The sequence below is a fragment of the Balaenoptera physalus genome (assembly GCF_965194825.1).
Source record: "Balaenoptera physalus genome assembly, chromosome: 3".
NCBI classification, from domain to species: domain Eukaryota; kingdom Metazoa; phylum Chordata; class Mammalia; order Artiodactyla; family Balaenopteridae; genus Balaenoptera; species Balaenoptera physalus.
The window spans coordinates 66,994,361-67,005,996 of record NC_138890.1 but is presented as its reverse complement, the minus strand read 5'-3'; the positions used below and the strand labels follow the sequence as shown (position 1 = coordinate 67,005,996).

General features: G+C 37.9%; 1 protein-coding gene across 6 annotated transcripts in view; it reads right to left on the bottom strand.

Moving 5' to 3' along the window:
• AFF4 (ALF transcription elongation factor 4) overlaps positions 1-11,636 on the bottom strand; it is a 97,498-nt gene that overhangs the window by 6,009 nt on the left and 79,853 nt on the right. For 4 of the 6 annotated variants that reach the window (XM_082454702.1, XM_082454701.1, XM_082454706.1 and 1 more), the window contains 3 exons: positions 4,870-4,963; positions 3,967-4,010; positions 2,522-2,742 (listed from right to left, as the gene is read on the bottom strand). In XM_082454702.1, the coding sequence (XP_082310828.1) occupies positions 2,522-2,742; positions 3,967-4,010; positions 4,870-4,963 (359 nt within the window). Of the gene's footprint in view, positions 1-2,521; positions 2,743-3,966; positions 4,011-4,869; positions 4,964-7,409; positions 11,192-11,636 lie in introns of those variants that run through there. The other 2 variants (XM_082454705.1, XM_082454704.1) reach the window with 2 other exon arrangements.

The following is an 11,636-nucleotide window of genomic DNA, read 5'->3' as shown; positions in this document are numbered from 1 at the left end:
CATTTTTAAAAGACCATATGGTCAGGAATTAAGAGTTATACATATAAACAAAATGTCACTGATGGAAATTGCTAGTATGCAGCAAACACTATTAAAATGGAGACCTAATTCTACAATGTACTATTACTCAAAACATTCTCTGTGTACTGTTTTTGTATAAGAAGCAAGTGGTACAAAAAAGGAGGATGTTATCTGCATGTTTCCCCATAAGAGCCACTGTGAGGTTAGACAACCTTTCTGCTATAATCACATGTCATGCAACTTTGATACATTAAATCTCATGTTTTAGACAGTAGTTTAAAAATGTAAGAGACAGAAATGAAAGGATTCTTCCTATGTGAACAAATACAGACTGATGTGCATGTAAGGCAGGGTACAGAGAGGAGGAAGGAATGATAATATCCTGACATTTGAACCCAAAGCAATTTTGGAAGAAGACGGATGTAGGACTCAGTAAGGAGAGTTTTTACATGTGCAGTGATGACAAAGACCTCAGTATACTTAAACAAGATAAGAAGTAATCAAACAGTTGAGGAGAAAAGAATCTTCTTTATAGAATTCCAGTTAATAAATTCCTGATGAATTTTCTGTTTCCTAATGGAATAGCACATGTAGGTGATGACCATCAATGGATGCTAAAAGCCTAAGTTAAAGTTTAATAGGGAATCTTACATCAAACTGAGTCAGGCCGACACCATCTGAATGAATCAATGGTCAAATCTTACTGACACTAAAAAAGGGATAACCATTAACATGCCTCATAATATGATGTAATAGGAAATACAGAGTAACACCTATGAAAAGTTCTTATCTAAAATAATGAACTTGAATCTAATCAAGTCTCAAGATATAACTATCAGCATGAACGAAATGAGGGGGACAGAAGAGCAAGCTAAATGTACAATGAAGAAGTAATGAGCCAAATCTAGACTATGACACATTCTATGCTGCAGTTTCTCCTTGACATCAATGGCATGCCTGCCCCCCCACCCCCCCCAAAAAAAAGAGGAGGAGAGGGAGATACTTGAGGCTGATTAATGAATGTTTGGATCCTGTTTGAAACAAACCCAACTGTTAAAAAAAAAAAAAAAGGCATATTTGAGACAATAGGGAAATCTGATGGGAGACTATGTCTTAGATGACATAAAGGAGTTACTGTTAATTTTGGTGGCTGTGATAAAGGCATGGTGGTCATGTTTTTGAAAACTCCTTATCACCTAAGGATGCATACCAAAGTATGTTCAGGTGAAACGTCGTTATCTGATACATGCTTTAAAATACACCAGGTAAAGAAAAGTAGGATGAGGGGCGGTGGGGGGCAGTCGGGGGGAAAGATAAAACAGGATTAGCAAAACATGTTGTTGAAGCTGAACTTGAGTAAAAGGTACATGGGGTTCATTATACCATTCTCTTTCCTTTAGTCAATGTTTGCAAACTGCCATACAATAGGTAGGTAGGCAGGCAGGCAGGCAGGCAAGTAAGTGTGTAAGCAAGGAGCTGGGGAGAGAAGAAAGGAAGTGAGGGGGGAAGGGATGGAGGGAGGGAGGGAAAGGAAAGGAAGAATGATGCTAGAAAACTGGCATCAGGGAGAAGAATGTAAAGTAGGGATGACTTAAGAAGAATTCCAGCCTTGTAACCTTTCCTGAGTAGCACTGACAATATTTAAAATTTTAGAAACAAATTAGGTTTTCAAAAACACAACTTTTTATTGCATGTTGGGGTTCCCCTTCTACATTTCTCCCACCATTATCCCTCTTTAGGGATAGGAGTTTTTCATTTTCATCTGATTACCTGTTCATGCTATAAGTATTTAAATATACTCTGTGACAAAAGGACACTTGATTGATTGGCTACTTCAAGTGTTTCTCTACAAAGGAACTGCCTGAATAGATGCTACACACACATATTTACTAAAAGCATCTATTAAAATAAGATGGTGTTTATCTTGTACTTTTCCCAAGATCTTAATACTTTCTAATTCTCAGTGTTCTTAGTTTTGGAGATAACAAACAGGGTGCAAGGCCTCAAATGACCTAATATTAAAGAATGCTATAAGTCTATTCATTTTGTAGTCTCTTTTATCATATAAGTTTCTTCCAATATACCTAAAAATCCAATATGAACATGCTTTCTTATATATTAAACATCTCACATGTACAAGATGTCTGGATGTAATCCTATGCCCATAGCCAAATTTACTGTTAACCATACCACAGTAGACTATACATTTTATTACTTTTACAGTATAAGCTGTAATTAAATTTGCCTGAACAAAGGCATATTTTGTCTTAGACCAAAAACTATTTTTTGTTTAGTTTGTGTCCCCATTATAGTGCAAGGTATTTTTTGACTGAATTCAGTATATTCACATGATTGATAAGCAATAGCAATCAGCAAACTGATTGTCATTAACTCTAGACTAGATAATAAACTAAATGCATACCAGAGACTTACTTAACTATATCATAAAAGCTCTTTTTAACAATTCCATCATTCAGAGTCTCTTCAGAGACCTCCCTACCTTTTTGCTCTTTGGAAAGCTGTTCAGCTTGGTCCCAAATTTCGGTGGCATAGAGGAAGTTGGATGTAACCTGAACATAGCTGGCTGCCATGTGGTGGATCCTCTGTGGAATGGTCACTGAAGAACCACTTGCTGAAGCACTACTGGCCCCAGAAGAATAATTTCCCGAATTGCCTGGTGACAGCTTTGGAGAAACAGGGGAAGGCATCCCAGCAGCTTTGCTACACACAGAGAAACAGGAAGTTTATTCATATGAATATGGTGAATGTGAGGAAATCGATGTACTACTGGCTCTTCCTACATGAAGACTTTTAAAATTTAAAGATTCTTTTAAACTAGAAGAGTTTCCAGAGAAGTACAATTTCTTTTAAATAACTACTTAGCTCACTGAAGACCACTGTGAATTATCATTTTATCTAGACTCTTTCCTTTAACAAACGGGAACAGAACAAAAGATGGGAAAGAAGTGAGGAAGTCATACACCTTAGTAGTAGCGGTTCCAAGACCGAGAAGCTACATCATCTCACTCCCAGCTCAACACACTTTCCACCTATTTGGGCAAATAATTAGGTACTTTCCAACTGTTTCATAGAAAGCTGGGTGTATTAACAATTAACACACAAAAAATGTGGTAGTAGATGGAAACATCTTATTTTGAACTCCATAATTTCTGGTACTTTCCTAGTTTAACCAACTTATTCAGAGCTGACAAAGAAGAACAGCTTTCTCAATCAACTGCAATCATCTCAAGCTTCCTGTCAATTAAGCATTTCCTAGAAAACACATGTTGAAATCTGGCAGGTTCATTTCAGCAGTACTAAAATTTCTGAAAAAGCCCAAGACCATAAAAAAAGGAAAATCAAACAGTAGTTGAGGGGAGAAAAGCTATTTGTTAAGAATATTTTTATCTGCACTTTTAGCACTTTAAATGTGCTTAAGAAAATACATAAAGGCAAAAGGCAGACTGTCGATTAGCATAAACACAATAATTGAACAAATAAACTTAGAAAAAAAAAGATTTCATGGTGCTTTTCCTCCTTTTTGTGGGTGGGTGGGCTGGGAGTGATGTGGGAATGGAGGAGAAACCATAATCATGCCACTGTTATTAGATTTGTGTCAAAACATGAGTAAAGATAAGCTCAAGGTGATAAAAACCCAGCTAGCCATAGAAATCAAACTGTGAGAAGGGTTGAGGTGCTGTAAAAAACTTAGACTTCTGCAGGTGAAATGTCCCCTCTTTAATCTAAGATCATGTTCATGATATTTTCAACTTAAAAAAAAAAACCAGAAAAAAATACTTTAAAAAATACATTATTAGACATGGCCTTAATTTTTTTTTAAAGTTGTCATCTTTCCATTTTTGGAAAGTGGCCAAACCCATTCCACTTTTACATAAAAATAAATAAACTTGTCATATAATATTTTATAGAATAAAATTTACCCACCTTCCCAAGCCTGGTGATGGTGCTTGAGAATTATTATAAGAATTCTGTGGAGAAAAGAGAATGTACTTAATAAAAAACAAAAACAAAAACAAAAAACAAAAATACACTACTTATGAAGTACTAAATATATTCAAAAGCATTGGGCTAGTACTGATCTTAAGAAAGTTTACAAACTTAAGAAACCAAAACGTGTGTGTGTGTGTAAATGTGCAACAGAAGGAAGTTATTTAGATGGGAGCTGGGGTGTTCTGGAAGACTGAAAAGGAGAGACAAAGAATGAGTAACATTCAGATGGATAAAGAACAGGGGAGAAGGCAAAGAGAGGTAAGTCATACTATGTACAAAGGCTGCAGAAAAGAGAATGTATGTGACCCATATAGTTTCTCTACCGCAAAGGTTTAGAAAAGGAACGAGAGAACGACAGAGAGAGAGAGAGAGATCTTGAGGGCCTTGCAGGTCAGGGTAAGAATCTTTGACTTGACTTGACCCTGCAGGGAATGATAAGCTACGAAAGGTTTCCAAGTCATAATCAGGGCAGAATTTTAGGAAGACTTATGTAGTGCTATTATGAAAAAACGTAAGAAGATATTTTAGGAAACTAAGAGAATAGTTTAAGGAAGGATGGTAGTGAAAACAAAAGACCATTTAAAAAGTATAAATTAGGTTTTGTGATAAAAATAGGCTACATCTACTGAAATATTATTAAGAGTTACTGAATATGGCTACATAGGTTCTACAATCAGATAGGGGTGCAGTTTAAACATCAAACTATTTGAAAGTTCCCAAATAGTAGCTTCTCCCCTGCTCTGGTAGGGAAAACACGAGGGCACCTCTGGGGTGGAGATAGGAGACTTTATAAATTTTGTCCCCTGGGAAACAGATACTCCTCTTTTGCACACTTACCTTCAGGTGCTCTGTTAATGTCTTTGAATACTTCAGAGCAGTTTCTTTCTTCAGTTTGAATAGCCTCAGGTACAGCAAAGACTGGCATCGCAGGCTAGCCAATGGAAAAGGGCAGCTTATTTACCACCAGGACAAAAGACTCTGGCCACATCTGTATAGACAACCTTTGCGTCGTGCCAGACTACATGACTGGCTCATGGAAGCAGACCATGGCATAAGGACAACAACACTAACTCTTAGGCAAAACCAAAAGATGTGATCTTCTTATGGTACATATGGTACCCTAGGGAGAGGAAGGAAGGGGAAGAGACCTAGGACTAGCCTCCTATTTGTTGACATTCAAAAATCAAAACCTCACCCACAGGACACCAACATGTTATTATAACATATGGACTAAAAAAATCCCTGCGGGGGAATTGCCTGGCAGCCCAGTGGTTAGGACTCAGTGCTTTCACGGCCACGGTCTGGGTTCAATCCCTGGTCAGGAAACTAAGATCACGCAGGCCACATGGCGTGGCAAAAAAAAAAAAAAAAAAAATCTCTTCAGGGCAGAATCTCTACATCAAATTACAATATAAATAATGTAAAACAGTAAAACTAGGGACTCAACTATGAATATCACAATTCTTTCTTTTTTATACATCTTTATTGGAGTATAATTGCTTCATAATGATGTGTTAGCTTCTGTCGTACAACAAAGTGAATCAGCCATGTGCATACGTATATCCCCATGTCCCCTCCCTCCTGAGCCTCCCTCCTATCCTCCCTATCCCACCCCTCTAGGTCGTCACAAAGCATCGAGCTGATCTCCCTGTGCTATGCTGCTGCTTCCCACTAGCTAAATATTTTATTCGGTACTGTATACGTGGCAATGCTACTCTCACTTTGCCTCAGCTTCCCCTCTCCCCCGCCCCATGTCCTCAAGTCCATTCTCTATATCTGCCTCTTTATTCCTGCCCTGCCACTAGGCTCATCAGTACCATTTTTTTTAGATTCCATATATATGCATTAGCATACAGTGTTTGTTTTTCTCTGACTTACTTCACTCTGTATGACAGACTCTAGGTCCATCCACCTCACTACAGATAACTCAATTTCATTTATTTTTACGGCGGAGTAGTATTCCATTGTATATATGTGCCACATCTTTTTTATCCATTCACCTGTCGATGGACATTTAGGTTCCTTCCATGTCCTGGCTATTGTAAATAGTGCTACAATGAACATTGGGATATATGTCTCTTTTTGAATTATGCTTTCCTCAGTGTACATGCCCAGTGGTCGGATTGCTGGGTCATATGGTAGTACTATTTTTAGTTTTTAAAGGAACCTCCATACTGTTCTCCATAGTGGCTGTATCAATTTACATTCCCACCACCAGTGCAGGAGGGTTCCCTCTTCACCACACCCTCTCCAGCATTTACTGCTTCTAGATTTTTTGACAATGGTCATTCTGACCGGTGAGAGGTGATACATCATTGTAGTTTTGATTTACATTTCTCTAATAATTAGTGATGTTGAGCATCTTTTTATGTACCTCTTGGCCATCCATCTTCTTTGGTAAAATGTCTGTTTAGGTCTTCTGCCCATTTTTTAATTGGGTTGTTTGTTCTTTTAATATTGGGCTACATGAGCTGTTTGTACATTTTGGAGATTAATCCTTTGTCCGTTGTTTCATCTGCAAATATTTTCTCCCATTCTGAGGGCTGTCTTTTCGTCTTGTTTATGGTTTCCTTTGGTGTGCAAAAGCTTTTAAGTTTAATTAGGTCCCATTTGTTTATTTTTGTTTTTATTTTCATTACTATAGGAGGTGGGTCAAAAAAGATCTGTGGTTTATGTCAAAGAGTGTTTTTCCTATAAGAGTTTTATAGTGTCTGGTCTTTCATTTAGGTCTTTAATCCATCTGGAGTTTATTTTTGTGTATGGTGTTAGGGAGTGTTCTAATTTCATCCTTTTACATGTAGCTGTCCAGTTTTCCCAGCACCACTTATTGAAGAGGTTGTCTTTTCTCCATTATACGTTCTTGCCTCCTTTGTCGTAAATTAGGTGACCATATGTGCGTCGGTTTATCTCTGGGCTTTCTATCCTGTGCCATTGATCTATACTTCTGTTTTTGTGCCAGTACCATACTGTCTTGATTACTGTAGCTTTATGGTATAGTTTGAAGTCGGGGAGCCTGATTCCTCCAGCTCCGTTTTTCTTTCTCAAGACTGCTTTGGCTATTCAGGGTCTTTTGTGTTTCCATAGGAATTGTAAGATTTTTTGTTCTAATTCTGTGAAGAATGCCATTGGTAGTTTGATAGGGACTGCACTGAATCTGTAGATTGCTTTGGGTAGTATAATCATTTTCACAATATTGATTCTTCCAATCCAAGAACATGGTATATTCCTGCATCTGCTTATGTCATCTTTGATATCTTACATCAGTGTTTTATAGTTTTCTGAGTACAAGTCTTTTGCCTCCTTAGCTAGGTTTATTCCTAGGTATTTTATTCTTTTTGTTGCAATGGTAAATGGGAGTGTTTCCTTAATTTCTCTGATTTTTCGTTGTTGGTGTATAGGAATGCCAGAGATTTCTGTGCATTAATTTTGTATCCTGCAACCTTACCAAATTCACTGAATAGTTCTAGTAGTTTTCTGGTGGCATCTTTAGGATTTTCTATGTATAGTATCTGCAAACAGTGACAGTTTTACTTCGTTTCCAATTTGTATTCTTTTTATTTTTCTTCTGATTGCCGTGGCTAGAACTTCCAAAACTATATTGAATAAGAGTGGCGAGAGTGGACATCCTTGTCTTCTTCCTGATCTTAGTGGAAATGCTTTCAGTTTTTCACCATTGAGTATGATGTTTGCTGTGGGTTTGTCATATATGGCCTTTATTATGTTGAGGTAGGTTCCCTCTATGCCCACTTTCAGGAGAGTTTTTATCATAAATGGGCGTTGAATTTTGTCAAAAGCTTTTTCTGCATCTATTGAGATGATCATATGGTTTTTATTCTTCAGTTTGTTAATATGGTGTATCACATTGATTGATTTCAGTATATTGAAGAATCCTTGCATTCCTGGGATACATCCCACTTGATCATGGTGTATGATCCTTTTAATATGTTGTTGGATTCTGTTTGCTAGTATTTTGTTCAGGGTTTTTGTATCTATGTTCATCAGTGATATTGGTCTATCATTTTCTTTTCTTGTGATATCTTTTTCTGGTTTTGGTATCAGGGTGATGGTGGCTTCATAGAACGAATTTGGGAGTGTTCCTCCCTCTGCAATTTTTTGGAAGAGTTTGAGAAGGATCGACGTTAGCTCTTCTCTAAATGTTTGATACAACTCGCCTGTGAAGCCATCTGGTCCTGGACTTTTGTTTGTTGGAAGATTTTTAATTACAGTTTCAATTTCATTACTTGTGATAGGTCTGTTTATATTTTCTAATTCTTCCTAGTTCAGTCTTGGAAAATAGTACCTTTCCAAGAATTTGTCCATTTCTTCGTGGTTGTCCATTTTTATTGGCATATAGTTGTTTGTAGTAGTCTGTTATAATCCTTTGTATTTCTGCAGTGTCAGTTGTGACTTCTTTCTCATTTCTAATTTTATTGATTTGCATCCTCTCCCTTTTTTTCTTGATGAGTCTGGCTAAGGGTTTATCAATTTTGTTTATCTTCTCAAAGAACCAACTTTTAAGTTTTGTTTATTTGTTTATTTATTTATGGGCTGCATTGGGTCTTTGTTGCTGTGTGCAGGCTTTCTTTAGTTGTGGTGAGCGGGGGCTACTCTTCATTGTGGTATGTGGACTTCTCATCGTGGTGGCTTCTCCTGTTGCAGAGCATGGGGTCTAGGTGCGTGGGCTCTGTAGTTGTAGCTCGCAGGCTCTAGAGCATAGGCTCAGTAGTTGTGGCGCACAGGGCTTAGTTGCTCCGCAGCACATGGGATCTTCCTGGATCAGGGATCGAACCCATGTCTCCTGCATTGGCAGGCGGATTCTTAACCACCGCGCCACCAGGGAAGTCCCCAACTTTTAGTTTTACTGATCTTTGCTACTGTTTTCTTCATTTCTATTTCACTTATTTCTGCTCTGATCTTTATGATTTCTTTCCTTCTACTGACTTTGGGTTTTCTTTGTTCTTCTTTCTCCAGTTACTTTAGGTATAGAGTTAGATTGTTTATTTGAGATTCTTCTTGTTACTTGAGGTGAGACTGAATTGCTATAAACTTCCCTCTTAGAACTGCTTTTGCTGAGTCCCATAGGTTTTGGGTTGTCACGTTTTCATTGTTATTTGTTTCCATGTATTTTTTTATTTCTTATTTGATTTCTTCAGTGATCTCTTGGTTACTGAGTAGCACACTGTTTACCCTCCATGTATTTGTGTTTTTTACAGTTTTTTTTCCTGTAACTGACTTCCAATCTCATAGCATTGTGGTCAGAAAAATGCTTGATATGATTGCAATTTTCTTAAATTTTCCCAGGCTTGATTTGTGACCCAAGATGTGATCTATCCTGGAGAATGTTCCATATCCACTTGAGAAGAAAGTGTATTCTGCCACTTTAGGGTGGAATGTTCTATAAATATCAATCAAACCTATCTGGTCTATTGTGTCATTTAAAGCTTGTGTTTCCTTATTTATTTTCTGTTTCCTTATTTATTTTCTGTTTGGATGAGCTGTGCATTGATGTAAGTGGGGTGTTAAAGTCCCCTACAATTATTGTGTTACTGTTGATTTCCCCTTTCATGGTTGTTAGCATTTGCCTTATGTATTGAGGTGCTCCTATGTTGGGTACATAAACATTTATAATTGTTGTATCTTCTTCTTGGATTGATCCCTTGATCATCATGTAGTGTCCTTCCTTATCTCTTGTAACATTCTTTATTTTAAAGTCTATTTTATCTGATATGAGTATTGCTACTCCAGCTTTCTTTTGATTTCCATTTGCATGGAATATCTTTTTCCATCCCTTCACTTTGTCTGTATGTGTCCCTAGGTCTGAAGTGGGTCTCTTGTAGACAGCATACATATCGTCTTGTTTTTGTATCCATTCAGCCAGTCTGTGTCTTTTGGTTGGAGCATTTAATCCATTTACATTCAAGGTTATTATTGATATGTATGTTCCTATTACCATTTTCTTAATTGTTTTGGGTTTGTTTTTGTGGGTCTTTTTCTTCTCTGTGTTTCCCACTTAGAGAAGTTCCTTTACCATTTGTTGTAAAGCTGGTTTGGTGGTGCTGAATTCTCTTAGCTTTTGCTTGTCTGAAAAGCTTTTGATTTCTCCGCTGAATCTGAATGAGACCCTTGGTAGGTAGAGTAATCTTGGTTGTAAGTTATTCTCTTTCATCACTTAAGTATATCCTGCCACTCCCTTCTGGCCTGCAGAGTTTCTGCTGAAAAATCAGCTGATAACCTTATGGGGATTCCTTTGTATGTTATTTTTTGCTTTTCCATTGCTGTTTTTAGTATTTTTTCTTTGAATTTAATTTTTCTTAGTTTGATTAATATGTGTCTTGGTGTGTTTCTCCTAGGGTCTACCCTGTATGGGACTCTCTGTGCTCCCTGAACTTGGGTTACTATTTCCTTTCCCATGTTAGGGAAGTTTTCCACTATAATCTCTTCAAATATTTTCTCAGACTCTTTCTTTTTCTCTTCTGCTTCTGGGATCCCTATAATTCAAATGTTGGTGCATTTAGTGTTGTCCCAGAGGTCTCTGAGATTGTCTTCAATTCTTTTCATTCTTTTTTCTTTATTCTGCTCCTTGGCAGTTACTTTCACCATTCTGTCTTCCAGCTCACTTATTTGTTCTTCTGCCTCAACTATTCTGTTATTGATTCTGTATTTTTCATTTCAGTTATTGTGGTGTTCATCTCTGTTTGTTTGTTCTTTAGGTCTTCTAGATCTTTGTTGAACATTTCTTGTATTTTCTCAATCCGTGCCTCCATTCTATTTCCGAGATTCTGGATCATCTTTACCATCATTACTCTGAATTCTTTTTCAGGTAGATTGCCTATTTCCTCTTCATTTATTTGGTCTTGTAGGTTTTTACCTTGCTCCTTCATCTGTGACATATTTTTTTTGCTGTCTCTCTCTTTTTTTTTTTCTTTTGATGGTTGGGATTGTTTTCCTGTCTACTGGTTGTTTGGCCTGAGGCTTCCAGCACTGGAGTTTGTAGGCTGTTGGGTAGATCTGGGTCTTGGTGCTGAGATGAGGACCTTTGGGAGACCTCACTCTGATGAATATTCCCTGGGGTCTGAGGTTCTCTGTTAGTCCAGTGGTTTGGACTCGGAGCTCCCACAGTAGGAGCTTTGGCCCAATTCCCAGCTCGTGAACCAAGATCCTGCAAGCCGTGCAGGGTGGCAAAAAAAGAAAAAGAAAAAGAAAAAGAAAAAAATAGCAGAGCAATAACAAAGAGTGAAAAATAAAATTAGACTAGGAAACTAACAGATATGTTAGAAAGAATATAAAAATAAAAATATAGATGAAACAACAATTGGAAAGTAAAACAGAACCACAATAGTAAAAAAGAGAAGGGGGAAAAAAAAAGGAGAAAAGGCCTTGGCTGTGTGGGTGGGGCTTAGGCAGGGGTGGGGTTTTTAGGCTGTGGGCAGGGCCTATGTTTAGGACCCACAGGGCTGGAAAAGGCCCTGGGGGGCGGGGGTCAGGCCTAGGCTCAGCAAAACAGAAGGGGCCCAGGCGTGCCTCTGGTTTGCCCCGAGTGGGCGGGGCAAGTGCCCTCCTCACCTCTCCTGCTCCTCAGGTCCTGGAAGGTCCCTCCCACTTGC